This window comes from Leucopleurus acutus, assembly GCF_964270905.1.
Source record: "Leucopleurus acutus genome assembly, chromosome: 19".
In the NCBI taxonomy this organism is placed as follows: domain Eukaryota; kingdom Metazoa; phylum Chordata; class Mammalia; order Artiodactyla; family Delphinidae; genus Leucopleurus; species Leucopleurus acutus.
In genome coordinates, this window is record NC_139161.1 from 25,966,887 (window position 1) to 25,991,059 (window position 24,173).

The 24,173-nt window shown below is 48.8% G+C and overlaps 1 protein-coding gene across 6 annotated transcripts in view; it reads left to right on the forward strand.

Moving 5' to 3' along the window:
* HNF1B (HNF1 homeobox B) overlaps positions 1-12,964 on the forward strand; it is a 52,497-nt gene extending 39,533 nt beyond the window's left edge. For 4 of the 6 annotated variants that reach the window (XM_082859986.1, XM_082859987.1, XM_082859989.1 and 1 more), the window contains exons 7-9: positions 520-714; positions 3,153-3,271; positions 12,138-12,270. In XM_082859986.1, the coding sequence (XP_082716112.1) occupies positions 520-714; positions 3,153-3,271; positions 12,138-12,158 (335 nt within the window). In that variant the 3' untranslated portion in view covers positions 12,159-12,270. Of the gene's footprint in view, positions 1-519; positions 715-3,152; positions 3,272-12,137 lie in introns of all 6 variants that reach the window. The other 2 variants (XM_082859988.1, XM_082859991.1) reach the window with 2 other exon arrangements.
* The last annotated feature ends 11,209 nt before the right edge of the window (positions 12,965-24,173 follow it).

The window sequence follows — 24,173 nt, forward strand, 5'->3', positions numbered from 1 at the left end:
ACAGCCCGCTAAATGAGGGGCTTCAGGCTCCATACCTCCAGGACTGCAGAGGGGGTTTTGCTTTTTATCCAAATGCGGGTCCCTGAACACTCCTGCCCCCTGCTGGACAGATATATCTGGGCAGTAATCTGCACCTTGGTGTGGATGCCTTTAACCCTGCTCCCTCAGAGCCAGGCATGGATGGAGCAGGCAAGCACAGGGCCCTGCAACCTCAAGGGAGCTAAGTTTGGGAGGTCACAGGACAACTTTGGGAGACTCTCAGGTCTCCGTCAGATCTGTTGAAAGCCCATTTGCATCCACAACTCGCTGTGGAATTTGAGCAAGTCAACTTAAGCTCTCTAAGCCTCAGTTTTTTGGTCTATAAAATGGGTCTATAAAATTGCTTTCTGTGCAGTCTCTTACGTAACAGGCTCAGCCCAGTGCCTGGCAAATAGCAGGGCCTCCGTTGATGACCATTCACATCTGTTCACCTGTCCTCCTCCCTGAAGCCATCTCTAATCTTCCCTCTTGTTCACACAGGCCTCAACTCCTCCCAAGCTCAGAGCGTCCCTGTCATCAACAGCGTGGCCGGCAGCCTGGCAGCCCTGCAGCCCGTCCAGTTCTCCCAGCAGCTGCACAGCTCTCACCAGCAGCCCCTCATGCAGCAGAGCCCGGGCAGCCACATGGCCCAGCAGCCCTTCATGGCCGCTGTGACGCAGCTGCAGAACTCACACAGTAAGGACACGGGCAAGTCGGGGAGGGAGCCCAAAGGGACCTCAGCAGCCGAGCTCTTCCCTCTGTGGGTCCGAAGCTTCTTGGAAGCTTATTGGTCTGGTCACTTTTCCCTACCTGTGATCAACAAAGCCAATATCTCAAGCATAACTCTTATGCGGTGCTGTGCCTTTTCTGGTCCTCTTCTCTACCCCCAGGATTCCTGGGGGAAGATTTGATGAAGACAATTAAGGCCTATATGGAAAGGGGAGCTGGAGACAGAGAGTAAGGGTAGCTTAGATGTGGAACGAACTCATGCCCCCTTTCCCACCCTGGCCCCCGTGGAAGAGACCCCCAGTCAAGCACAGCCCCTTTTCCCAACGAGCCTCAACTTAGCCTTTTCAGTTCAAAGTTCCAGGCAGCTGTTACCAAATGATCAGACTTGGCATATAATTTGCCTCCTATTTGCCTTCTCTGAAACTGAAAAATCTTCCAGAGTCCCCACACCCTCCAATTTCCACACCCCAAACATCTCCAATCAAGAACCATGAACATGGGCAGAAAATACCGCCTACACATCATCCTGCACAAGGAATATTAGAGTTTCTGCCCACCACACAGAGGCTGCTTCCCACCTCCAACTTCTACACCTACCCCAAGTCTACCTTTCAACCATTTAGTTCCCACCCACCCCCATCCCCCGTGTCTCTCCCCCTACCCCCTCCTGAGCCCCAGACCCCCAGTCCTCTGGCCACGTCAGGCCGTAGTCCCTGGCCTCTGAGTTTGGGGAGAAATCATGGAAAGGATGGCTTCCCTGCTTCAAGCACAGTTACCACAGGGACACCAGGGACGTCTGTGGAATAGAGTGATAGGCTTAGGGTCAGACAGACCTAGCTGTCTGATTAAATCCTGGCTCTGAGCCTTACCAGCTAGGGAGCCATTGTTAAGTTCCCTAGCTACTCTCCGCTTCAGTTTCATCCTCGTAAAATGGAAATAGTGTGCATGTAGAGTGATTAGGAAAATGAAACAAAAATAGGTATGAACTGTGTTTGGTAAGCGTTAAAGAGTTGTAAAAATGCAAGTGATTATTTATCAAGGAACTCCTTAATAGAAGGAGGCAGGGATGGGAAAGAGGATTTCAGTTTCTCCTCCGGCTGCCTCAGGCAGAGCTGTGGGTCTGAGGGAGACCAGCCAAGTTCAGCCTTCTTCTACGCTCGGGGCTCTATTCCCAGGCCTGCGGAGCTGGTTTCTAAGTACCATCTCACATTCCAATCACATTTTCAAGGCTTTAAAAAAATCTCCCACAGCCTGTAGCGGAGTCTGGGACCACAGGGGTACCACTTCCCTTCCGTCCAGGGCCAGTATGCTCCCCACTTGCCCCCACCCCTCACCTGGACAGGATTCCTCCGTGGCGAGGCCCGGGTATGACAGTCGGAGAGTGGTCACCAGTGACCTGTGGACTGCCATGGCCCAGCTGGCCTGGCTGGCTCTGAAGAGATAGCTCACGGTTGCCCCAGGCCAGGAAATAACCAGCCTCCCTCCAAGGGAAGGGCAGGCTGAGGCGTCGGGCTGTGACCTTCACCCCCATTCCCAACTGGAGGACTCCTTGGTAGAACACGCTGGTCCCTCCCTCAAGGCCAGACATCCACATGCTTTCTGGGTTGGTCACGTGACCTGGAATTTCCGTGACTCTTATGGACGAACTAGCGTGAGTCAAAGGTTCCAGACGTGGTGGACACATGCTAGAAAAACAAAAAGTGAGCCATGTGCTCCTGGAGGCTTTCTTGGTATCTAGTCTCATTTTGTCCATCAGCCTTCATCTCTGTGTGATGTCATAAGGCATTCTAGCGCAAACTGGAACAGCCCAGAATTATACAAGTAATGACATCCGTGTCCATTTACAATTACTAATTAATCTACAGTTGCTAGCACGAGACCTGGTACTTGAGTCACGGCAGAAACGGTAGGCAAACAGGCCAGCTCCTTCATTTTGCCAGCTATTTAGAACTTTTTTTTGCCCTAAGTTCTCAGATGTACCACATATGCCTAAGGATCACTTGTTGATGCCCAGAAGTCTAATACTCTGTTGAAAGTCAGGGGGAAAGAAGTGCTCCCACCCCAGAAGTGTCAGCCACCACTGCACACCAGGCACTGTGCAAAGCTGCTGATCTATTTGGTATGAAGTGCTTTAAACACAAGCTCTTCTAATCCTATATCATTCCCATTTTAGAGGTGAGGAAACTGAGGCTAACTGAGTTGATTAAGGAGCCAGGATTTAAACGCATGGCCGTTCTTTCTATCACATCGCACTGCCTTGCCAGACATAACCACCACCACCACCTTCCTTTTATCTGCCTGGGGAAGCAGGAGCAGTGGTGTGGGCTGGAGGTGGCGGGGGTCTGTAGCGATGCTCACGCCTGTGTGATCTACACCTTGATTTTGTCTTCACTCTGTCTCTCTAGTGTATGCACACAAGCAGGAACCCCCCCAGTATTCCCACACCTCCCGGTTTCCATCGGCAATGGTGGTCACAGATACCAGCAGCATCAGTACGCTCACCAACATGTCTTCCAGTAAACAGGTAATGCCGGCAAGAAGATGTGGGGGGAGGGGAGGGATGACTATGGCTACTCATGTGCAGAGAGTGCGGCAAGTGTGGACTCAGCCACAAGCGTGATCCTTCTGAGGCTCCCCTGGTACTTGCTAAAGGAATCCCTGAGGTCACAGGGCAAAGAAGATGGGCCACAGCCTGAAGGGGAGGGACTTACTGCTCCCCCCAGCATCCCTGACAAGAGCGCTAGAGTACTGAAGTTTTATAAGTTGCTAGAGACTGGATTACACAGAGCCTGTAGGCACTGCGATTGAGTATCTCCAATGCATTGATCAGTGAGCCACAGCAAAGGTATTTCCAAGGAGGGCTCAGAAAGTCAGACCCCCTGCGGTGTTCCCTGCTTTGCAAGAAGGATCCCTGAGGATTTCCCACCAATAGAGAAAGTGACCAGTGAGTCCTCAGGCTGATTCACCCAGTCCAGGACCCATGTTTGACCCCCAACGCTGTAAGCTCTAGAGAATGATGCAATTCTGCCAACCCGTGGGGACTCCCCAGTAGACAGCCTGGCCTTGCCAGGGACCTGCATTTACTTGGTGTTTTACAGAGAAACTTAGAATCAACTTCCTGGTGCACTGAAAGTGGGGAATCCAGAGGCTTAGTCACCATGTCAGTTGATGACTAATGCCCACCTCCACATAGAGGGGATGGGGAGTCAAGATGACCCACGCTGAGGCTGCAGCTTGGACAGCTGGACTGGAATGAGATGCCGAGAGTTAGAGAACAGGACAAGATGTCTGCACACAGGTCACAATTCCAGAGGAACACAATAGGACCTTTTAGTAGCTGGGGTCTGTGCAGTGTGGGAACTGTTTGGCCTTTATTGATTGCTAGATAAGTAGGTGGCAACCTTGAACTTCATGTCAGATGCTCTCGGCAGGGTTTGGTCCTGTTGACGGTCTTTTTTTCCCTCAAATCCCACCTCATCCAGCGCCATGTGTTTCTGAGCAAGTTCTTCACGGGCTCAGCCTTCTCTGTTCTTCCTTTGCCCCCATCTCCTCCTGGTCCACCAGCGTCAGACAGGTGGGTTCAATTCCTGGCTTTGCCACTTGCTTGGTGACCTTGACCTCGGTGAGCCTTCACTTTCTTCATCTCTAAAACAAGTCATAACATCTGCTTGTTCTGAGGATTTGATGATGTCGTGTAGATTAAGCGCCTGGCACATCTTGGTTGCTGAATACAACTCAGGCATCCAGGCTCTGGAATTGGGGGTGTTGGGGAGGGAGAGGTGTGTGGGACCTGCTTTGCTACCCTTCTCTCACCCATTGGAAGATGAAAGGACAGCCCCCATCGCCCTGCCCTTCGACTCCCATGTGATTTCCCACTCTTTGTAGCAAGCAGGGAAAACATTTATCTGTGCTCACAAATCTCAGTCAGGGGGGCAGCCAGGCGCAGCAGCCTTGCTTGGGAATACCTTCCCCTTTGAAAGGTTTATCAATCCATCTGCCGCTTGGTCAGCCCTAGATGGGGCTGTGATTAATGATTCCTGTCTTTCCCAAGTTGACTTTGATGCTTGCTTGTTGAAACAAGCCCTCTGAATTCAGGAAATGGTCTCTTAATCAAAATGCTTCGAGATGCTCTCTGAGACTCTGCACCGGCCCCCAGCCGGCTTCTCCCCTCCACCGGACAGAGTGGCCAGCCGACCTTGAAGCCGCATGGACGGCCCTCTAGAACTACTGTGAAGTTGTTTCCGAGTCCCTGGACCTTTCAGGAGTCTATGATGGACTCACTTCTAGGATGATGATAACATTTAGTAAGGATAAAGCTTCATATAGCACTTTATAGTTTACACTGATACTTCTCATGAATATTATCTCACCATTTTCTTTTTTACCAAAACCTCCTAAGAAGTACAAAGAAATGAACTGAGGCTCAGAGATGCAGGGTCACCTGCCCAAAGTCACACAGATGATATTCTGGAGCCAAACTTCTGGACTTTGGTCTTTTTCTAAATCCTGGACTCTTTCCACTTAAATAATACTTGTCTTCCAATACCCATCTTTAAAACACCCGTGGTAATCGCTGCTCTTGTGGTCTTTACCGGTCAGGAACATGAGTAAAAATTAAGCCCACATACTGTATTCCAGTCAGGAAACTTTCTTCCTGCAAACTACAGGAGAAGAGGAAATAGGAAAGACAGAATGAAGTAAAAAGAGGGTAAAGATGCTGTCTCCTGGCAGCAGAAGGAACCCAAGGTGAAGGAAAGTTGTACAAACTCTGTTCCAAAGGCAAAGGGTCAGAAGTGAGTTCTGGAAGAGAATTGGTGGCAATTCTGCTTTTTTGTTGTTTTAAAGTAGTATTTTCCAAAAAGAGTTTCAAGGCTATTGCTAGGAACCAGGGGCCCATGGCATGAGGAGAAGATTCCATGGTCAAATTTGTTGGGGAAACAGCTGGGCTAAACAGAAATCCCACAGGGCAGGGCATCTCAGAATCTTTCCTGTGCTGATGTGGGCAGTGAATAGAGACCCATCCTGGGCAATGCTGCTTTAGAGACATCGTAGAATGCTAGGAAAAGCCAACAGGCCTGAGCCAATCCCAGCTCCTTCACCCCTGCTACACAACCTTGGGCAGTTAATTCATGGCTGTGAGAGGAAGTTTCTTCATCTCTAAAGGGGAGAATCCCACCTCCCTCTTACAGAATATTCAAAGTGTCTGAAGACCATGCATAGTACAGAGTCACGTGCTCGAAGTGATAGCTTCCTCCCTGTTCCTACCCCCTTTCTGTCTGTGATCCTTTAGGAGACACCTTCCATTATTAGCTCCTTCAATATTTAACTCACTGCTTGGTCTGCATGTGATCAAAGGAGGTTCTGACAATAACATTTCTCAGGGTTAGGACCGTCTCTCGAGCGCATCCTGCCTCTTGGGCCCAGGCTCCAGATCCCTGCTTCCCATTCTCCTGCTGGCACAAGGATGCCCTCTCACCCATCTCCCAGGAGAGAAGCAAATAGTTCAGGGCCTCAAAGCACCCAAGCCCTTTGTGTGTAGCCAAATGCCTGGGCTTTAGTAGATGTTCAGTAAATATGAATGAATGAATGAATTCAGATCTAGCATTTTTTGACTGCCTCCCGTTTGCCACACAGCACTCCAGGTGCTTGTCCATCTTAATTTCCTGGCTAATCCTCCCACCCATCCTGCGAGGTAGAAATTTGTATGCCTGATTTATAGAGCAAAACCCTGAACTTCAAAGATGGGGAAGAATCTGCCCACACTCACATGATGGTAAATCTGGAGTTGGAGTTCCAGACTTCGGTTCTTCTCACTCCACATCCATTAAACAACACTCACCTTCTAAGATCCATTTTTCTAACATTTAATTTTTTTTTTTTTTTTTTTGCCTGCGCCATGCCACACGGCATGCGGGGATCTTCCCCAACCAGGGATCGAACCCGTGCCCCCTGTGTTGGGAGCATGGGGTCTTAACCACTGGACTGCTAGAGAAGTCCTAAGATCCATTTTTAAAGTACTCATAGACATGACCCAAGGTTATGCCAGTACAAGGCTAAAGCCAGCGTTTGACCTTGAAACTGTCTGATCCCAGTGTTTTCCGCTGTCAAGACAGACATGCCCCAGGGCCTCGTGGATCATGTTTCGGGAACCTCAGGCTGGAACTTTCTTGCTGGGAATCCTCTGTCCTTTCCAGAGCTTATGCCCCATCCCCCCCTTCTCAACCCTTGGGTGCTGGAGAGTTACCACCTAAGTGGGTCTCTGCCTGAGCCTCCTGCAAAACGACAGCCTGCCAGCCTGGAAACCAGACCACAGCCAGCACCAGCCTTGGCTAGAACGAGTGTGGGCGGGCTGTGAGCACCCCCCCTATTTCCACAACTTCTCTACCCCCCGCTCCACTTCCTAGTGTACGTAGAGAGAGGTCAGGAGAGGACCCCCGGAGCAGTCACCGTCAGGGGTGCTGACGAGAAGGAGGTGGGCAGCCTCATCGTCATAAATGCCCTGCAGCTGCCCCCCACCCTCCCAACCTTCCCCACTGGCAGTGTGGGCTGATGAAGAGCCGACGTGGGTGCGAGGCAGACCCGGGCTCAAGATTCTACCACTGTCTACCTGTGTGACCAAAGGGAAAAGTCTAGCGTCTCTGAACTTCAGTTTCCTCACCTTTAATATGAAGATAACGATTCCTCCTTCATGGGATCATTGAAAGGACAAAACACAATAAAACTTGTAAAACACTCAGCTCAGCGCTTGGCTGGAAACACCCGGTCCGTGGCAGCTGGGTCAATCTTGGCTTTCCCTGATGGTAACCTTGAGTGTCTCTCGAGCTTAGGAAGGAGGATTTTAAATGGCAAAGGGCATTTATTTCTCCCTGGTGTCCCACTCAAGATAAAAGGCAGTCATCTTTCTTTTTTTTTAATTTTACAATTCGTTTAATGGCAACGGGTAATCATCAAATTAGCAATGGTTATCTTCAAAAGTTATTACACTAGCTGTGCTACCATTTCTCAAGGTTGATCGGATACCTAGAGTCACAGACATTTCCCACATAAGATTCATCATATAAATCAGACTTGGTTTATCACCAGCATTTATAAAACCAGACCTAGGTCTGGGGACACATGCATGGTCTTAATATAGCGAATGTTTAGCCTGCCCTGATTATTACAAAATCAGAACAGCGAGAATATTCGCAGAAAAGGCAGTAATCTTACGTAGTGGGTAAGAGCACAGAATTTTCTGTTCTGAGACCCTGGGCACGTCACTTAAAATCTCTGTACGCCTCAGTTCCCTCATCTACAAAACTGGAAGTATAATCTTTACTTGTAATTAATAGAGCTATAATTAATCTAACTTAATAATAATCTGTACTCACTGTCTCTACTTCCTCACCCCCAGTTCTCTTTTCTTTCTTTTCTTTTAACGGAGGTATAGTTGGCTTACAATATTCTATAAGTTTCAACATAGCGCTTCACAATTTTTAAAGGTTATACTCCATTATAGTTATTATAAAATAATGGCTGTATTCCAATATCTGTGCTGTACAACAGATCCTTGTGGCTTATTTATTTTATTCATAGTAGTTTGTACCTCTTAATTTCTTTTCTTTTTCCACCCACCTTCCCTCTCCCCACTGGTAACCACTGGTCTGTTCTCTATAATCTGTGAATCTGTTACTTTTTTTATTATATTCACTCATTTGTAGTATTTTTTAGATTCCACATATAAGTGATATCATACAGTATTTGTCTTTCGCTGTCTGACTTCTTTCACTAAGCATAATACCCTCCAAATCCATCCATGTTGCTGCAAATGGTGAAAATTCATTCTTTTTGATGGCTGAGGAGTACTCCATTGTATATATACCCCCCCGCATTGTATATATACCCCCCCGCATTGTATATATACCCCCCCCCGCATTGTATATATACCCCCCGGCATTGTATATATACCCCCCCCACATTGTATATATACCTCTCTTGAGAACATTTCAGTCTGGCTTTTGTCCCCACGTTCCTGAAACCCCTCTTGGCCAGCTCACTAATACCTCCTTGTCACCAAATCCAGTGGTTATCTCTCAAGCTCTATCTCTGACACAGCCAATCACTCCCTTCTTTTTTCACTTGGATTTTAGGACATTACCCATTCCTGGTTCTCCTCCTATGACACTGGCCACTCCCCTTTCCTTGGCTGGCAACTCGTCTTTGCGACATTTACTTGTCAAAGGGCACTGGGACTCATTCTTTGGCCTCTTCTCTTCCATGTTTGTCCCTGGGCAATCTCCAGTCCCAGGGCTTTGGATCAAGTGGACACAAAGATGGATCCTATCATTCTGTCTCCAGTACAGACCTCTCCCCTGAGGGTCCATTCACAAACCTGTTGCGTCTTTGGCACATACAGATGCATACCTAACATACCTGACAAGCTCTCAAAGTGAACCTGCAGCTCTTCATTTTGTCCCAATTCCTCCTGACCCAAATTGCTTCCTCCTTGGGCTTCTCCATTTCCAAACATGATACCAGTTCTTCCAGTGAGATTCCTGAGGGTACCCTTGATCATTTCATACCCCGCATCCCACATCCAGTCCATCAATAAGTTCTGCTAGGGGTCCTTCAAAATGCATCCTCAGTCTGACCGCTTCTCACCACCCCATCAGTCTTTCGCTCCTGCAGCAGCCCCTAACTTCCCACTTCCAGTCTTGCCCCACAGGGGTGGGTGTGCTTTGTTCACCACACAGCAGCCAGAGTGATCTCTGGAAAAGGGAAATCCATCATGTCGCTCCCCTGTCAAAATGCTCCACTAGCTTCCCGTTGCAACCAGACTGAAACAGGGACCTCCAAGGCCCTCTGTGGTCAGACCACGGCCCTTTCTCCCTCTGTCACTCAGCCTCAGCTGAACCAGAGCTGAAGCAATCCCACCACAGGACTTCTGCTTCTGCGGTATCTTCTGCCTGGAATAGTCTTTAATGCATATCTTCACCTGCATTCATTTCATTCAGTTCAAACATCACCACCTCAAAGAGTGGGGGGCTCACCTTCCGACCCCCCTCCCTAATTTATTGCCTCTTCCCTCCAGTCACTGAAACCCCTTGCCGTGCTTAATGTTCTAGAGTGTTCATCCCCTCCTAAACTTTTATGTTATGCATTTTGTTTTACTCATTCATTGTTCAAAACCCTCACTAGAATGTAATCTCAGTGGGGATGGGGACAGGGTCTTGTTCACAACTGCGCACACACCCAGTGCCTAAGAAAGGGCTAAGCATATGCAAGGACCTCCAAACCGTGTGAAATGAATGAATTACCTACCTCAGAGGCCTGACGTGAGCATTCAATGCCATGATGCGTGTCAAGCCCTTACTTAGCGGTGCAGCCCGGCACACAGTAGGACCTCAATAAATGTCAGCTCTTCCCCATTACGGATCAAATCTTCTTAGGGTGAGGACGTCCTTAACAGTCCCCCAGCCACTACACCCTCCAGACGAGGGCTCTGTAGTCACTCAGAGGTCCTCGGGCAAGGCCCCCGCGCCGCTGGGTGAGCCAGGCCTCCGTTCTGAGGGAGCACAGTGCACCCCTTATCAGATGTTTGTGTTTAGACTCTGAAGGGGGCAAATAACCCTAGTTCCTTTGACAACATTTAGGGCTCTGCCACCATTTTATTATGTGAGCAAACATTTGATAGCTGGGGAGCCCATCCCTAATGACAGGTCATAGAATCTTGCTGGCGTCTCCTTATCTGCTCTTGGTGTTTGCTCTTCTATTGAAACCTGCAAGGTCACAAGCCATTTTCTCTCTCCTCCACCTGAAATCTGAAAATTGGAAAAAGGCTGATAGTGGGGAGTAAAGAAACTCGAGAGTGGGGGTGGGTGGGGGAAGGAAGAGGAGGCAAAGGGTATCAGAGGACCCTGACCAGGGCCTCAAGAATGAAGAAGGGCCAGTAAGCCGTCTCCTCCCACGGACGCACAGCTCAGTCCCGCTCCGAGGAGCTCTGGAGGGGACACCCCGGGCAGCCCAGTGTTACCAAGGACAGTTACACCAAGCACCGTGCGGAGTACTGCACACAGAGCAGCCCCTCTGATCCCCCAACGACCTTCATCTTATAGGTGGAGAAACCGAGGCTCAGAGAAAGGAGATTGACCAAGAAGAAAGCTAGTAGAAGGCTCCTAGCCTCCGCATAATAGAAAGAACGCGGGCTGGGGGGTCTCCCAGAACTGGTTTGAATCCCCACACTCTCCTAGGTCTGAAACCTTGGACAATCCACGGACTCTCTTTGACCTTGTTTTCCTCACCTGTAAAATGGACATAATGGCAGCCTCATACAAGGCTATGGCTGGGAGCACTGATTAATGAGATAACAGTGGGATAATGTGCCTTTAATAGTAGCGGGAGGTGTGCGTGTATGCGCGCGCGCATGCACGCGTGTGTGTTGGGTGAGGTCTTGAGAAAATAAGCCGCGAAGCCAAAGGGCAGAACCTTCCCCTGAGATGACAACAAAGGGGAAAGAGAAGGAGGAGACAGAGAGAGGAGAAAAGGGACTCCCTGGAAGGCAAGGGCGAGCAGTGGTGTTCCAAGACAGCTGAGATGAGCAAGGCCCAGGGCTCTGGGAGCAGAGGCTGCCTCGGATGGGGGTCTGGCTCCTCTCAAAGGCTCCTCCATGCTGGGTAGGTCTCCTGCCCCGACGCACCGGGAAGCCTGGCGTCAGAGGCCTTCAGCCCTTAGATCCTGGTCCTCTGAGCTCTTGTCCTGACGGTAACAAATGTTGTAGAAAGCACTTTGCAATTCCCCATGCTTCTTCCCTGATGGATCGTTTGTGAGTACGTGGTGATTTTCTCATGCGCTTTATGGCCTCGTGGCTCAAAATATATCAGCAGCATCCGCCCAAGCTGGGAGCTGATTAGAAATGCAGGTTCTTAGGCCTACCGCAGGTCCACTGAATCAGAATCTATCAGTACATTTTAACAGGATCTCTGCTACTCACGGGTCCATTACAGTTTGGGAAGGGGTCTAGGGGAACCCCTGCTCTTAGAGGACTTAGGAAGGGATCCTTATTTCCGCCAGAAGCAAGAGCTCCCCATCCAGCTGCCATTGCCACCAAACTGAGCAGTTTATTTGTAAACTCACAGGAAGAGGAGCCCAACTTCAGGATAAAGGTCGGCGAGTTATGACTATTTCAAGGTCGGCGGCAATTCACTTCTCTCTTCTGAAGTAGCCAGGGAAGCCGGCACCTAGGTCTTCCTAAAGGGAGCGTGTTTCAGGCTCAGCGGGCACGGGGTCCCCAGGCCTCCAGCCTCAGCTCTTTGCTGACTGAGTTGGGTCTCAGCTCCCCCAGAGAAGCCAGACTAATGGCCCAGGTCCCAGCAGATGTACACAGCTGAGCCGTCTCTCCTCTCTCTCTGCAGTGTCCTCTCCAAGCCTGGTGATGCCCACACATCACTTACTTTGTGCACAGCAACAAGGACCCTATTTTCCACACCATCACCCTCCAGGCAGCTGTCGCGGAAAAGCGCAGTGACCTGACAAGCAGCACCTGCGAGAGGTCCCTGCTCACCTGACGTCCTGCCAGCGCCTCGGACAATCCGCTCTGAGAGGCGCGGCCCGGAGCCCAGCTTCCCTTCTATGCAGTATTGTCACGATGCCTCTCCCAAGACGTCAAGCTCTCCCGTCCGGTCTGTCCTAAAGGCGGGAGATGAGAAACCGAGGAAGAGGAAGAGAGAAAGCCGGAGCGTCTACATTATGCTCCTTCATCGAACAAACTGATGTGAAAACTTGAATCTGTTACTGAAGTGAGGCGAGGAGGACACGTGCTATTGAACTGAGCCAAACGCACTGTAAATATCAGCAGCTCCCTCCCCCGCCCCCCTCCCGGCTGATCTGGAAATTTCTTTTAAAGAAGTAAATTTGTCCAATGGGTGTAAACTATAAACTACTGTAATTAAGTGCAATTTCCCCTCTACTTCCTCTCCCCTCTGCCCTGTGTATAATACTAAAGTGTCTATCCGTTTTCTTCGTAAAGGTCAGAGTTGAATTTTCAAAGTGATTTGCCCACTCTGTCTTCCCCCACGGAGAAGTATCTAAGGTGGAAGTGAAGCCCCTGCCCCCTTCCTCGGGCCCGGGCACACACAGGGACTGTGTATTTTGGACGGTCTGCTAGCTCACTCCAATCTCCTGATGTTAAGACACACCTCTGGATCCCTGGAAGGGCTGAGCATAGTGTCAGAGTAACGTCCTCGCTTCCGGTGGGGTTGGGGGATCAGCCAGTACCTCCCCAGGAAACCCCAAGACAGGGACACTGGCTGTTTGATAGCACAAAGAAAAGTTGCCCTTTCCGAAAACCTCCCATTAAAACAATTTATTTTGTCACTGCCCAGAGTCTCATATTTCTGTCTGTCTCTGACTCTTCCCCTGCCACGGTTCCTCCAAGAACCCCCGGCCCCTGGTCTCCTTGGAGTTTTCCACTTACTCCACCAGGCTCGCCGCTGCATGCCCCAGTGTCTTCAGGCCGGCTTTACCGCTAAGGTAAGAAAAGGCTGTCCAGTCAGACTCCAATACCTTTGTCTTTCTGCGACTCACAGAAGTAGACATGGAGCCAACTCTTGGTGACTGTTGGTCACAGGAACAGAGAAAAAGTAGGAAAAGTGGAATCCCCGTGGGTAACATTTTCAACCTCCTTTTAAGCGTTAACTCCAGCTCTCCTCCCTTCCGTAGGGCTGTTAGTCAGGAGAATGGCTCTTCTTTCCCAGGCAGGAAGGCGAAAAGCCAAAAGAGGCCTGAACACTGCCAGCAGGGACTTTGCCACAGATGATCCAGTGTTGACTCCAGGAAGAAGGAGGCTGGACCTGTCCTCTTTGCCGTCTCCTCTTACGTGCAGCGTAGACCTACCAGCATGTGGTTTCTGGCTTCTAGACAGAGCAGTTCCCAAGCTGGGTGTAAGCAAGGGCATCATGCCAACGAGGCCCCAAGCAACAGGTTTTTCAAAATCTCAGTGTAGTGGAAGACGTAATTCTTAGTGAGCCGGGCAAATGTACTGAGTGCCCGGGGCAGGGATGGGTAGGTTTGGAAACGCTGACCTCCTTTGGCTCCTGGCTCCCCCAGACGATGTAATTTGGGCTAAAGTGGTCAAGAGAAAATTCATGGTTGGGTTGAAAAGGACTGGGGCCAAGGCCGAGCACCATGTATCAAGAGAGGCCAAGATTGGCTGTCTCTGGTTGAGATGTCCTGCTGGTTGACTCCTGTGAGTTCCAGGAAGAGGAAGGGAGTATAGGTCTCGAGCTCAGGCCTCAACTGAAGCCCTGTGTTTGGACTCACGTTGTTTCTGGGACAGCCAGTATCTGCATTTGACGGATTTTAGCTCTTGTGTTATTGCAATAACCCTGAGAATCCAGAAGGTCTTAACCATCCAAGAGGCCATCTGGGAGTTGGGGGGTGGGCAGGTAGGGGGAAATCTCTAGGGAGTCTTCTTTACCAAACCCTACGTGATCCAAGACTTGTAGAAGGTGACCCTGACAGCTGAGAACACCTCCCTTCTAAATCAAATCTCCCTTCCCACTGGCCCTAAGAGGGGCAAGGAGGCTCACGGTGTGTGCATTCAGGCGGGCATTACCCACTCTGAAGATTCATTTGCAACTAAAACCTCCCCATACCTTCCTCCAGCATGTTATGGACCAACATTTCCGGGGTCTCTCTTTACACCCTGAGCCTAGGCTAACAGGCAGATGGTTCTGTTTTTACCATGATCTGCCTCCGTCTTCTAGGGTGAGATCTGAGGAAGGCAGATTTCATTTTCACACCCGTGGATAAGAAATGAAATCGGTAATGAAAACCTGCCTTAAAATGGATTGACTTGTCCATGCCAAACAGTGGATCATCTCCCCACAAAGGCAGAAATAACTGGAGTGTTAGCTACTGGATTCAGGTGGATAAGAACACAGTGTAGACAGCCAGGGAACTGAGCTTTTGGGTTGGGGGCAGGTCTTTTTTTTTTTTCCTTTTGCGGTACGCGGACCTCTCACTGTTGTGGCCTCTCCCGTTGCAGAGCACAGGCTCCGGACGCGCAGGCTCAGCGGCCATGGCTCACGGGCCCAGCCGCTCCGCGGTATGTGGGATCTTCCCGGACCGGAGCACGAACCCGTGTCCTCTGCCTCGGCAGGCGGACTCTCAACCACTGCGCCACCAGGGAAGCCCCGGGGGGCAGGTCTTTGATATTCATTTTGGAGCCAGAATGCCTTGATTAGAATTCCAACTTCACCACTGAACCCCGTGCTCATTGTCTGCCTATATAACATTGGGCGATAGTAGTACCTACTGTACACAGTTGTTGAGTGATTGAGTTCATATATGTTAAACGCTTAGACGTGGGCCTGGTACGTTGTGCGAGCGTGTGTGTTAGCATCCTCTCATCCCAGAGTGCCTCCTCATGCAGTCTTCTGGACTTGGTTGATCTTTCCAGACACCCTCATCACCAGTGTGACGCTTGGTAAAGAAAACTGCCAATCGCTGGTGAAATGATTTTGCTCATGTCTATGGTATATGACCAATCAAGCAGTGAACCGAGGATGAGTCAGGGAGGAGAGGTCTGAGCAGAACGGAAAGGCTTGTCTGGGGAGTCTGTGTCCTTAGGGAAAGAAGAAGGTAAAATGTGGTGATGGGGCTTCCCTGGTGGCGCAGTTGTTGAGAGTCCACCTGCCGATGCAGGGGACACGGGTTCGTGCCCGGGTCCGGGAAGATCCCACATGCCGCGGAGCGGCTGGGCCCGTGAGCCATGGCCGCTGAGCCTGCGCGTCCAGAGCCTGTGCTCCGCAACGGGAGAGGCCACAACAGTGAGAGGCCCACGTACCGCAAAAAAAAAAAAAAAAAAAAATGTGATGATGAGTGGGAGGACCACAGAGAGCCAGGTGGCTGGGACTAAAGGTGGCTTCATGTCCCTAAAGGTTGGGGAGGGGGCGGTCATGGAGGAGGAATACAGAGAGCGAGGAAGGGGGTGGGTCAGGAAGAGGCAGGAGTGAACTTCTTCCCAAGCACAATCAGAGCTGATGTGTCCCCTTTGAATGAGGAAGTAATTCAAATAAATGCCATTGAAATCTGTTCTGGAAAATAAGCGATTGCCAGTAATGGACCACATAGTGGCATATAACAAATCCATGTTTTTTAATACTTTAAACACATCCCAGTTGTATCAAACAGACTGAATATTCACGAGAAGTTGCAATCAGCTAAACCAAATGCCTATAAAGCCCCTCCCTGTCTCCCTCCCTCCCTTTCTTTCCCTGTCTCTGTCTCTCTTTCGTACAGAGGTCATTCCAGCTGGGCAAATACTAGATTGTCAGCCAAGATTTATAACATGACAGTATTTTATAAATGAATCTTTGGGGCATGCAGGGCTTCTCACACACCTGGATGACCATTTTTTTCCTGGTGTATATAAAATGGTATCTGCATGTATATAGAGGAAATACTTTCTAAGGAAGAATGAGCAGAACAAACATGAGGGGAGACAACATCAAAAGCAGGAATCCTCAGAGCAGGTTTCGTGCAGTCTGCATATGTATAAATATGTTTATTCCAACAGATCACCCGAAATTTCTTCTCCATTTCCACACATTTAATTTTCTCAATAGATACACACTGTTATAGTCCCCAAAGGCAGGTTTCCTTCCTGTGGCCAACTGTCCAGACATCCTTAGTAAACCAATTATATTAAATGATTCCCAATTAATTATGAAAGAGATAAAAAGATAAAGCTAGTATTTTTTTTTTTTTTTTTTTGGCTTTGCTGCACGGCATGCAAGATCTGAATTCCCTGACCAGGGATTGAACCTGTGCCCCCTGCAGTGGAAGCGTGGAGTCTTAACGACTGGACTGCCAGGGAAGTCCAAAGCTAGTTTTCAAAAGACAAAAAAAAAAAAATCGCACTCTAAGGAAAGCATGCCTGATTTCCTGAGCCAAAAGGCCTTAGCCTTCTGTATATCCCTTTGCTTTTGGAAATATCATCTAGTCCAAAATAATATTTCCCATTTATTTATTCAAGAAATACTGACACCTACTGTGTGCCAGGCACCATGGTTCTAGACACTGAAGATACATCAGTGAATCAAATAGACAAAAATCCTTGCCCTCGTGAGCTTTACATTCTGGTTAAGGAGGTGGGTAGTAAATGTGTGAATGTGTGTATGTGCACGTCAGATGATTTTTTTAAATCTATGAAAAATTCGGCAGGGAGGCTCGAGTAGCTATAGAGTGGAGTGAGCGGGAGTGTGGGAGTCAGGGTGTGAGCAGAGTGCAGGGAGGTGATGACAGATGACAGGGACCTTGTCACCATTGTAAGGACTGCTATAAGCTACTGGAAGGACTTTTTATTCTGAGGGAGCTAGAGGCCATCAGAAAGTTGTGAGCAGAGCAGGGGCAAGATCTGGCTTACGCTTTAACAGAATCCCTCTAAGTGCTGAGTTGTAGGGAGGCGCCAAAAGTGACGGCAAAGAGACCATCAGGAAGCGATGCATCATCAGAGCCTGAGACCAGGGGGTGGGGGTGGAGGTGATGAGAGGCTGTCTGATCGTGGATGTGGTTTTAAAGGGAGAGGATTTGAAGGCACGAGGGTTTTCTGATAGTTTAGATGTGGCATCAAAGAGGATTCCAAGGTCTGAGGCCTGGACAAATCAGGAAATAGAAATTGATGTTATAGAAAATGGAAAACAATATTACCTGGGCAAAGACTCTTATCTCAGGCATCTTGTAAAGTGGTACTTTAGGAAGCATCTGGGTAGTATGTCATGCTGTGATGTCTGCTGTTATCATGTCCCTGATATGATGTCAGGACTCTCCAGGTGGCAGTAACCTGACATTTGATCATTCATCCAACAAGTGTTTATTGAGTGCTTACTATGTGCTACATACACTTCTAGGTATGGAAAGAAAAGCAGTTTAAAAAATGTTACTCTTCCCATGGAGTTTACATTCAACTGGGAGGGAGCCAACAATAACGAAATAAACAAATATACAGTATGCCGGGTATTGATTGACAGGCAATGGAAAGAAACACAAAGCCAAGAGAGGGGATGGGAGCTGGGAAGGAGGTGGATTCATTTTTGTAGGGGGATCCCCTTGCTTTCCAAGGTGGGATTTCTTGGGGGCATCCTGACTAAAAAGAGAATGCATTTCTTTTTTTTTTTTAAATTGAAGTATAGTTGACTTACAATGTTGTGTTAATTTCTACTGTACAGCAAAGTGATTCAGTTATACTTATATATACATTCTTCTTTTGTATTCTTTTCCATTACGACTTATCATCAGATACTGAGTATAGTTCTCTGTGCTATACAGTAGGGCCTTGTTGTTTATCCGTTCTATATATAAAAGCTTACATCTGCTAATCCCAACCTCCCACTCCATCCCTCCCCCAACCCCCTCCCCCTTGACAACCAGAAGTCTATTCTCTATGTCTATGAGTCTGTTTCTGTTTCGTAGATAGGTTCATTTGTGTCATATTTTAGGTTCCATATTTGAGTGTACCATATGGTATTTGTATTTCTCTTTCTGACTTACTTCACTTAGTATGATAATCTCTAGTTGCATCCATGTTGCTGCAAATGGCATTATTTCATTCTTTTTATATCTGAGCAGTATTCCGTTGTATATATGTACCACATCTTCTTTATCCATTTGTCTGTCGATGGACATTTAGGTTGTTTCCATGCCTTGGCTACTGTTTATAGTGCTGCTATGAACGTAGGGGTGCACGTATCTTTTTGGATTAGAGTTTTGTCTGGATATGTGCTCAAGAGTGGGATTGCTGGGTCATATGGTAATTCTATTTTTAGTTTTAAAAGAGAGTGTATTTCTGAATCACCTACACTGGTGGTCAAAGACTTGTTCTCCCTGCTGCCTCCTTCTGTAGAAGACTGTATTAGTTTCCCGTGGCTGCTATAAGAAATTTCCACAAGCTCCGTGGCTTAAAACACCAGAAATACATACTCTCACAGTTCTGGGGGCCAGAAGTCCAAAGTCAGTATCACTGAGCCCAAGCCAGGGGTCAGCAGGGCCACACTCCCTCCGCAGGTTATAGGGGAGAATCTGCTCCTTGCATCCTCCAGCTCCTGGTGGCTTCCAGGTTCCCTAGCTTGTGGCCACATCACTCCAATCCCTGCCTTCCTGGTGTCATTGCCTTCTCTCCTGTGTCAAATCTCCCTCTTCTTCCTCCTCGTAAGGATCCATGTCATTGCATTTAGGGCCCAGCCAGATTATCCAGGGCATTCTTCCTTCATCACATCTGCAAAGTCTCTTTCCTTTTAAGATAATGGTTGACAGCTTCCAAGGATTCAGACCTGCTATCTTTGGGGGTCGTTATGCAGCCTAATACAGACTTTACCACAAACCCAGAAAAGAGAACTGAAGGGGATAGTTTCTTTGGCATAACTTTTTCAATGATAATTCATGATTATTTGTGTAAAACAGTTGCCTTGCCCGGGAAACACAGATGATAACGAGAAAGAGGCTTGTTTCTTCATCTTTATGAAATCTACTCTCTATGGGAGCCACACTTTGGAAAAGCTTGAATCAATAAGTAAATGAAAAACTTAAACGTGGTGCTCACGTTTGTATCATGGAAGCAAAACAACGGGCTGCAACTGTAGTGACGGTTAACCATTCATCCACCCCTTTGTTCACCTGGTAAATATTTACTGCTGCCATACAGAGTCATGGTGAGGAGCTCAGGCTGGGGGGAGTCAGGCAAATCGAAGTTCAAATCCTGGCTCTACCACTTACTAGCTGTGTGATCTTGGGAAGGCTACTTAACCTCTCTGAGCCTGTTTCCTTCTCTGAAAATGGGGCTGTTGTAAGGATTAAATGAGATACAAGGTGGATCAAGTCCTTCACCAGGTACATGAGAAAGTGTGCACTAAATATTAGTTATTTGCGTCCAGTGTTTTCGGACTATGTGAGAGAGAACATGATGGGCCCCATCCCCGCCATCACTGAGTGCCTGCCCCCAACTGGAGTGTAAGTTCTATGAGAGCAGGGACCTGGGAGTTTTATTCACTGTTTTGTCCCCAGCATCTAGTACCTGGTACATATTAGGCACTCAGTAAATATTTTTTGAGTGAATGCATGTGTGTATGTGTGTCATGGAGTTTACTAGTTTTGCAACTGGAAAATGACCCCAGTGTGCACCTGCTACCACCACCCTCAGCACCTCTGTCTGGGGCCTCCCAAGCTTCAAAGGAAGGAGCAAGTCACTGTTATATCTGCTATAAATGGGGACAAGGAGAAAGGAAAGAGATGAAAATGGAGGTCCTAGGTATCGCCTTATGGCTAGTGCAGTACTAGGGTTACATAGACCAGCTTGGAACCCATTCTGGCTTCTGAGCTGGCCCTCAGAAAGGAAAACCAACAACAAAAACAATCCGCTTCTGTCTATCTGTGAATCTGATCTTTATACCCCGTCTGCAAATATTCCTATCACCCATAGAAACATAACCAAATTGCAGACTTCTCCAGGACAGGAGCCCTAGGTTATGTCTGTCTTTACTGGCCTAACCCAGAGCTTCATCCCTTTGACTATATCCATTGTGCATTTTCCATATGCAAAGCATCTAAGTGTGGTAGAGAGACACATAATAGATGCCCATTCACTCATTTATTCAACAACCCTCTTTTGCACACTGACTTGAGCCAGGCACAGGGGTGGGTGCTGGGGATTCCAAGATGCCTTGAAGGAGTTCCCAGCCTGGCCAGGGAGACAGAAAATTTTGCAAGTTATTGACATGAATGTGCTGTGTTGGTGTTAGAAGGTAGAGTGGTAGGACAGTGGAGGAAATTCTGTCTGGGTGGAAGTCAGAGAAGTTTCCTCGGAGGACACTTGAACTGCATCACAAAGAATGAATGTCAGGGGACTTCCCTGGTGGCGCAGTGGTTAAGAATCCACCTGCCAATGCAGGGGACACGGGTTCAAGCCCTGGTCTGGGAAGATCCCACATGCCGCGGAGCAGCTAAGCCCGTGCGCCACAACTACTGAGCCTGCGTGCCACAACTACTGAAGCCCGCACGCCTAGAGCCCGTGCTCCACAACAAGAGAAGCCACCGCAGTGAGAAGCCTGCGCACCGCAATGAAGAGTAGCCCCTGCTCGACACAACTAGAGAAAGCCCGCATGCAGCAACAAAGACCCAACGCAGCCAAATAAATAAATAAATAAAATAGAAAGAATGAATGTCAGTTCACCAGGCAGATGGGGGAGGGGGTGGGGAGAAAACATTCCAGGCTGAGGACCCATAAAATGCAAAGTGAATGTCCAAATCAGTTCCAATGTAGTTTCAGCCCAAATCTTCTGTCCTCTGCGTGCCTGAGACCCCCCGCCTGAACTTCTCTTGCCCCGGCTCTGCAAATCGTGATCTGACACAGTGAAACATGTTCTCCAGGCTGCAGGGTCCTCAGGTCAAGGTAATGGGTCACTAGCCAGCCAGTGCCTCTGAGGAGTGAACCAGGGCCTGAGAATCAAATATGTGGGCCCCCCATTTCAGATGAGCAGAGGTAAGGCATGGCGTAAGGCATGTGATGTTTACGTTCAGAAACTGCAAAGCCACTAGCTTGCAGAGTGTCATTACGTCTGCAGGTGGAGGGTAATTTTCCTGTTACTCAAGGACTCCTGATCGGGGCTCTGATTGGTCTCTGGGGAATTGTTTTATGACCCAGAGCCAGGCAGCAGATAGATAGGAGATGTGGTTTGCTGGGCAGAAATTTACAAGGCAGGAAATTGCTTCACTGGACACAACCATTCATAAGAAACACCTCTGGGAAAAGGAGCCCAGGCTCCCGGCAGGTCTGCCCCCGGCCGATGTTTACATCAGCAACAACCCGTGTTCCTGGTTACACAATGTGGCAGCGTCACTTGGAGTGGGGGATCTTTGCCCCTTGGAAGAATAAACACATTCCTCACTCGCAGAGGAATTAGCAGACCTCACAAGACTTTTCAGTGGCTCTCCTGGAGGTCTTAATGTCATAAGAAGGTGACTCTACACATGATTAGCTCTACAATCTAACTTACTCCAGATTCGGTTGCGTTTTCTTTTACATGGCAGTACAGGCTAAGATGAAGATACTCCAGCACTGAAGGGTGGAAATGGTGACAGTCCAGGCAGTTGCCAAAGCCACACTAGGTTTCTTAGGAACAATCCAGGGGTTTAGGGGTCATTGGTCAGTCTTTGGGGAGGAGGGGACAGGGCTGTGGGTTGTTTAGATACATTCCAAAGCCCACATTTCCATTGTCCCACCAGCTCTTAGCTGCGTTCTAGAGTCCAGATCTTTCAGAACGAGAGCCATCAGATCTGCACAGGTCATGGGGAGGAAAGATAAAGGGCTGTGGCCAGAGTCTCCAGAACCATGGGGGTCTGTCTGGCAAGTTACTAGAGGCTCCAGCCCAGCAATGTTCAGTAGAAGCAAGAGCCACGCCTGGGCCCTACGCCCCCGGCCCCCGCCACCCCCCCCACACCCCATAAACCCCATCGCAGTCCTGGCCCAGCCAGGGGATATTCCACAGGCTGCTTCCCCTCTCCAAGGCCTCGGGTTCTGCATCTGTGACGTGGGGGAGAGCCTGGTGCCAGTGCACGTTGCTGCTCGAATGTGAGGATTATGTGAAACCATGAATTTCCTCACTCTCAGGCGTGTTTGCACACTTAGTGCATTGTCTCTGGGGCAGTTGGGCAGGTCAGGGGACTCGGAGGGGAATTTCATTCTATGTGTTTTTAACCTTCCTATGAGGAGTTGCAGGCAATTCGCCATGACCCCGACTTAGTTCCGGACCTACTCACTGTGTCCTTGTGCTATTGGGCATGACATCCGAGGCAGGAGGGGTCAATGGCGGAAGGCCCTGGGCTTGCCCCATCTGAGCTCGTTCTGTTTGCTTCCTGGAGACCATTTCTTTAATTTTGTCTTCCCCTAGCAAGTTCTAAGGCGGCCCAGACCATGTTACTCTTGTTCACCACTGTACCTCCAGTACCTTGTGTAGCGCCTGGTGCATAGTAGATGCTCTATAAAGACTCGTTGAATGAATAAGCAAATGCATGAGTGAATAAGTGAATCGGTGGTACTTCTTTTAAAAGTTGAAATCCATTGATAGAGTGAATCCATAACAAACTCACTACGGACTTCAGATCACCTAACTTCCGCGTCATCATGTCAGCAGACAGCCTTGATTCCTAGTTTCCTTGTACAGGTGGAGCGGTTGTGTCAGGGAAAGCAAAGCCTACCAAGGCCATTGCAAGGACCATCCTAGCCGAGGACCCTTTAAATAATTGATTCATTAAGTATCCATTTTAGTAGTTATTTCCAACCCACCTCAGGATCTCATACTTACTGCCCTGCTCATTCTCTGTGAAAGAGGCTGCAAAAAGGTTTACAGCCATTGCCCCTAGACATTTGAAGAATAGGGTTACTGGCCACCTGATCTCCAAATTCTGCTAGAGGCAGCAGGATAAACCCAGAGGTGAAGGGATGATCCCACAGGGTCAGACTGGAGGAACGTGTGGACAGGGCGGCACAGGACAGACCTAGAGGAGTGTTTGGGGATCAAGGTCATGGGCCATGCAAGTATGTTATGGGCCCACTTTGGGTTGGAACATGTGTATGGGCCTGATGTCCTAAGAGGCATGCTTCTTCTCAAAGTGGGGTACAGGGCAATGAGTCAGGGGGTCCAAGAAGCCACAGGAAAGGTAGTTTGTCTTCCCGGAGCATCCATTTTATTCAGAGATAAGTAATTTTAACTGCATTTTTATATCAAAGCAAATTGATAGGTCGTGGTAGAAAATACAAATTTTACATGCATTTTTAAGATCAAATATGGGTCTTCAAAGAAATGTCCTGTTTGCAGTGATCTGAAACCCCAGGCTCCTTGAGAAATGTGAAATTCACTCTTCCCTGCCACATGGCAATTGAGTAGAACAGTTTCAGAAGCACTGGCTTAAAAGAGCCAAGCAGAAAATGCCACCCAGTGACAGTGCCTCTACTGTCCACGCACGCTGCTAGACCCCCAGTCCATGCATTGAAGGTCCCCTTGATGAGACAGTGGCCTTGGTACAGCAATGGCCGCTCACATTATCTGGCCCCCCCGGGACCCCAAGAGATCAACTTGCTGTCCTTCTTCTCCCAGGTTCTTGGAGATATAAGAGGAGGAGTTACAACCCTGCTGTCATTTTCTGTATTCCTGGTGGCCAGCACAGATGTGCTGAGCTGTGTTGGGATGGCCCGAACTCCAGACAGGTGCCTCCGTCTCCTCCCTTCCTTCCTCCTGAGGGCAGTGACAGCTCTGGCCTCAAATCCCTGGGGAGCCCAAACCAAACAACACGGGCACAGCTAAAAAGTGTGGCTCCGGTTGGAGTCCCCGTGGGGACACGTTTCACTTCCATGGTTCCCAGGCCTGAATGGTTGAGAAATCCTTCCCAAGTAGAGA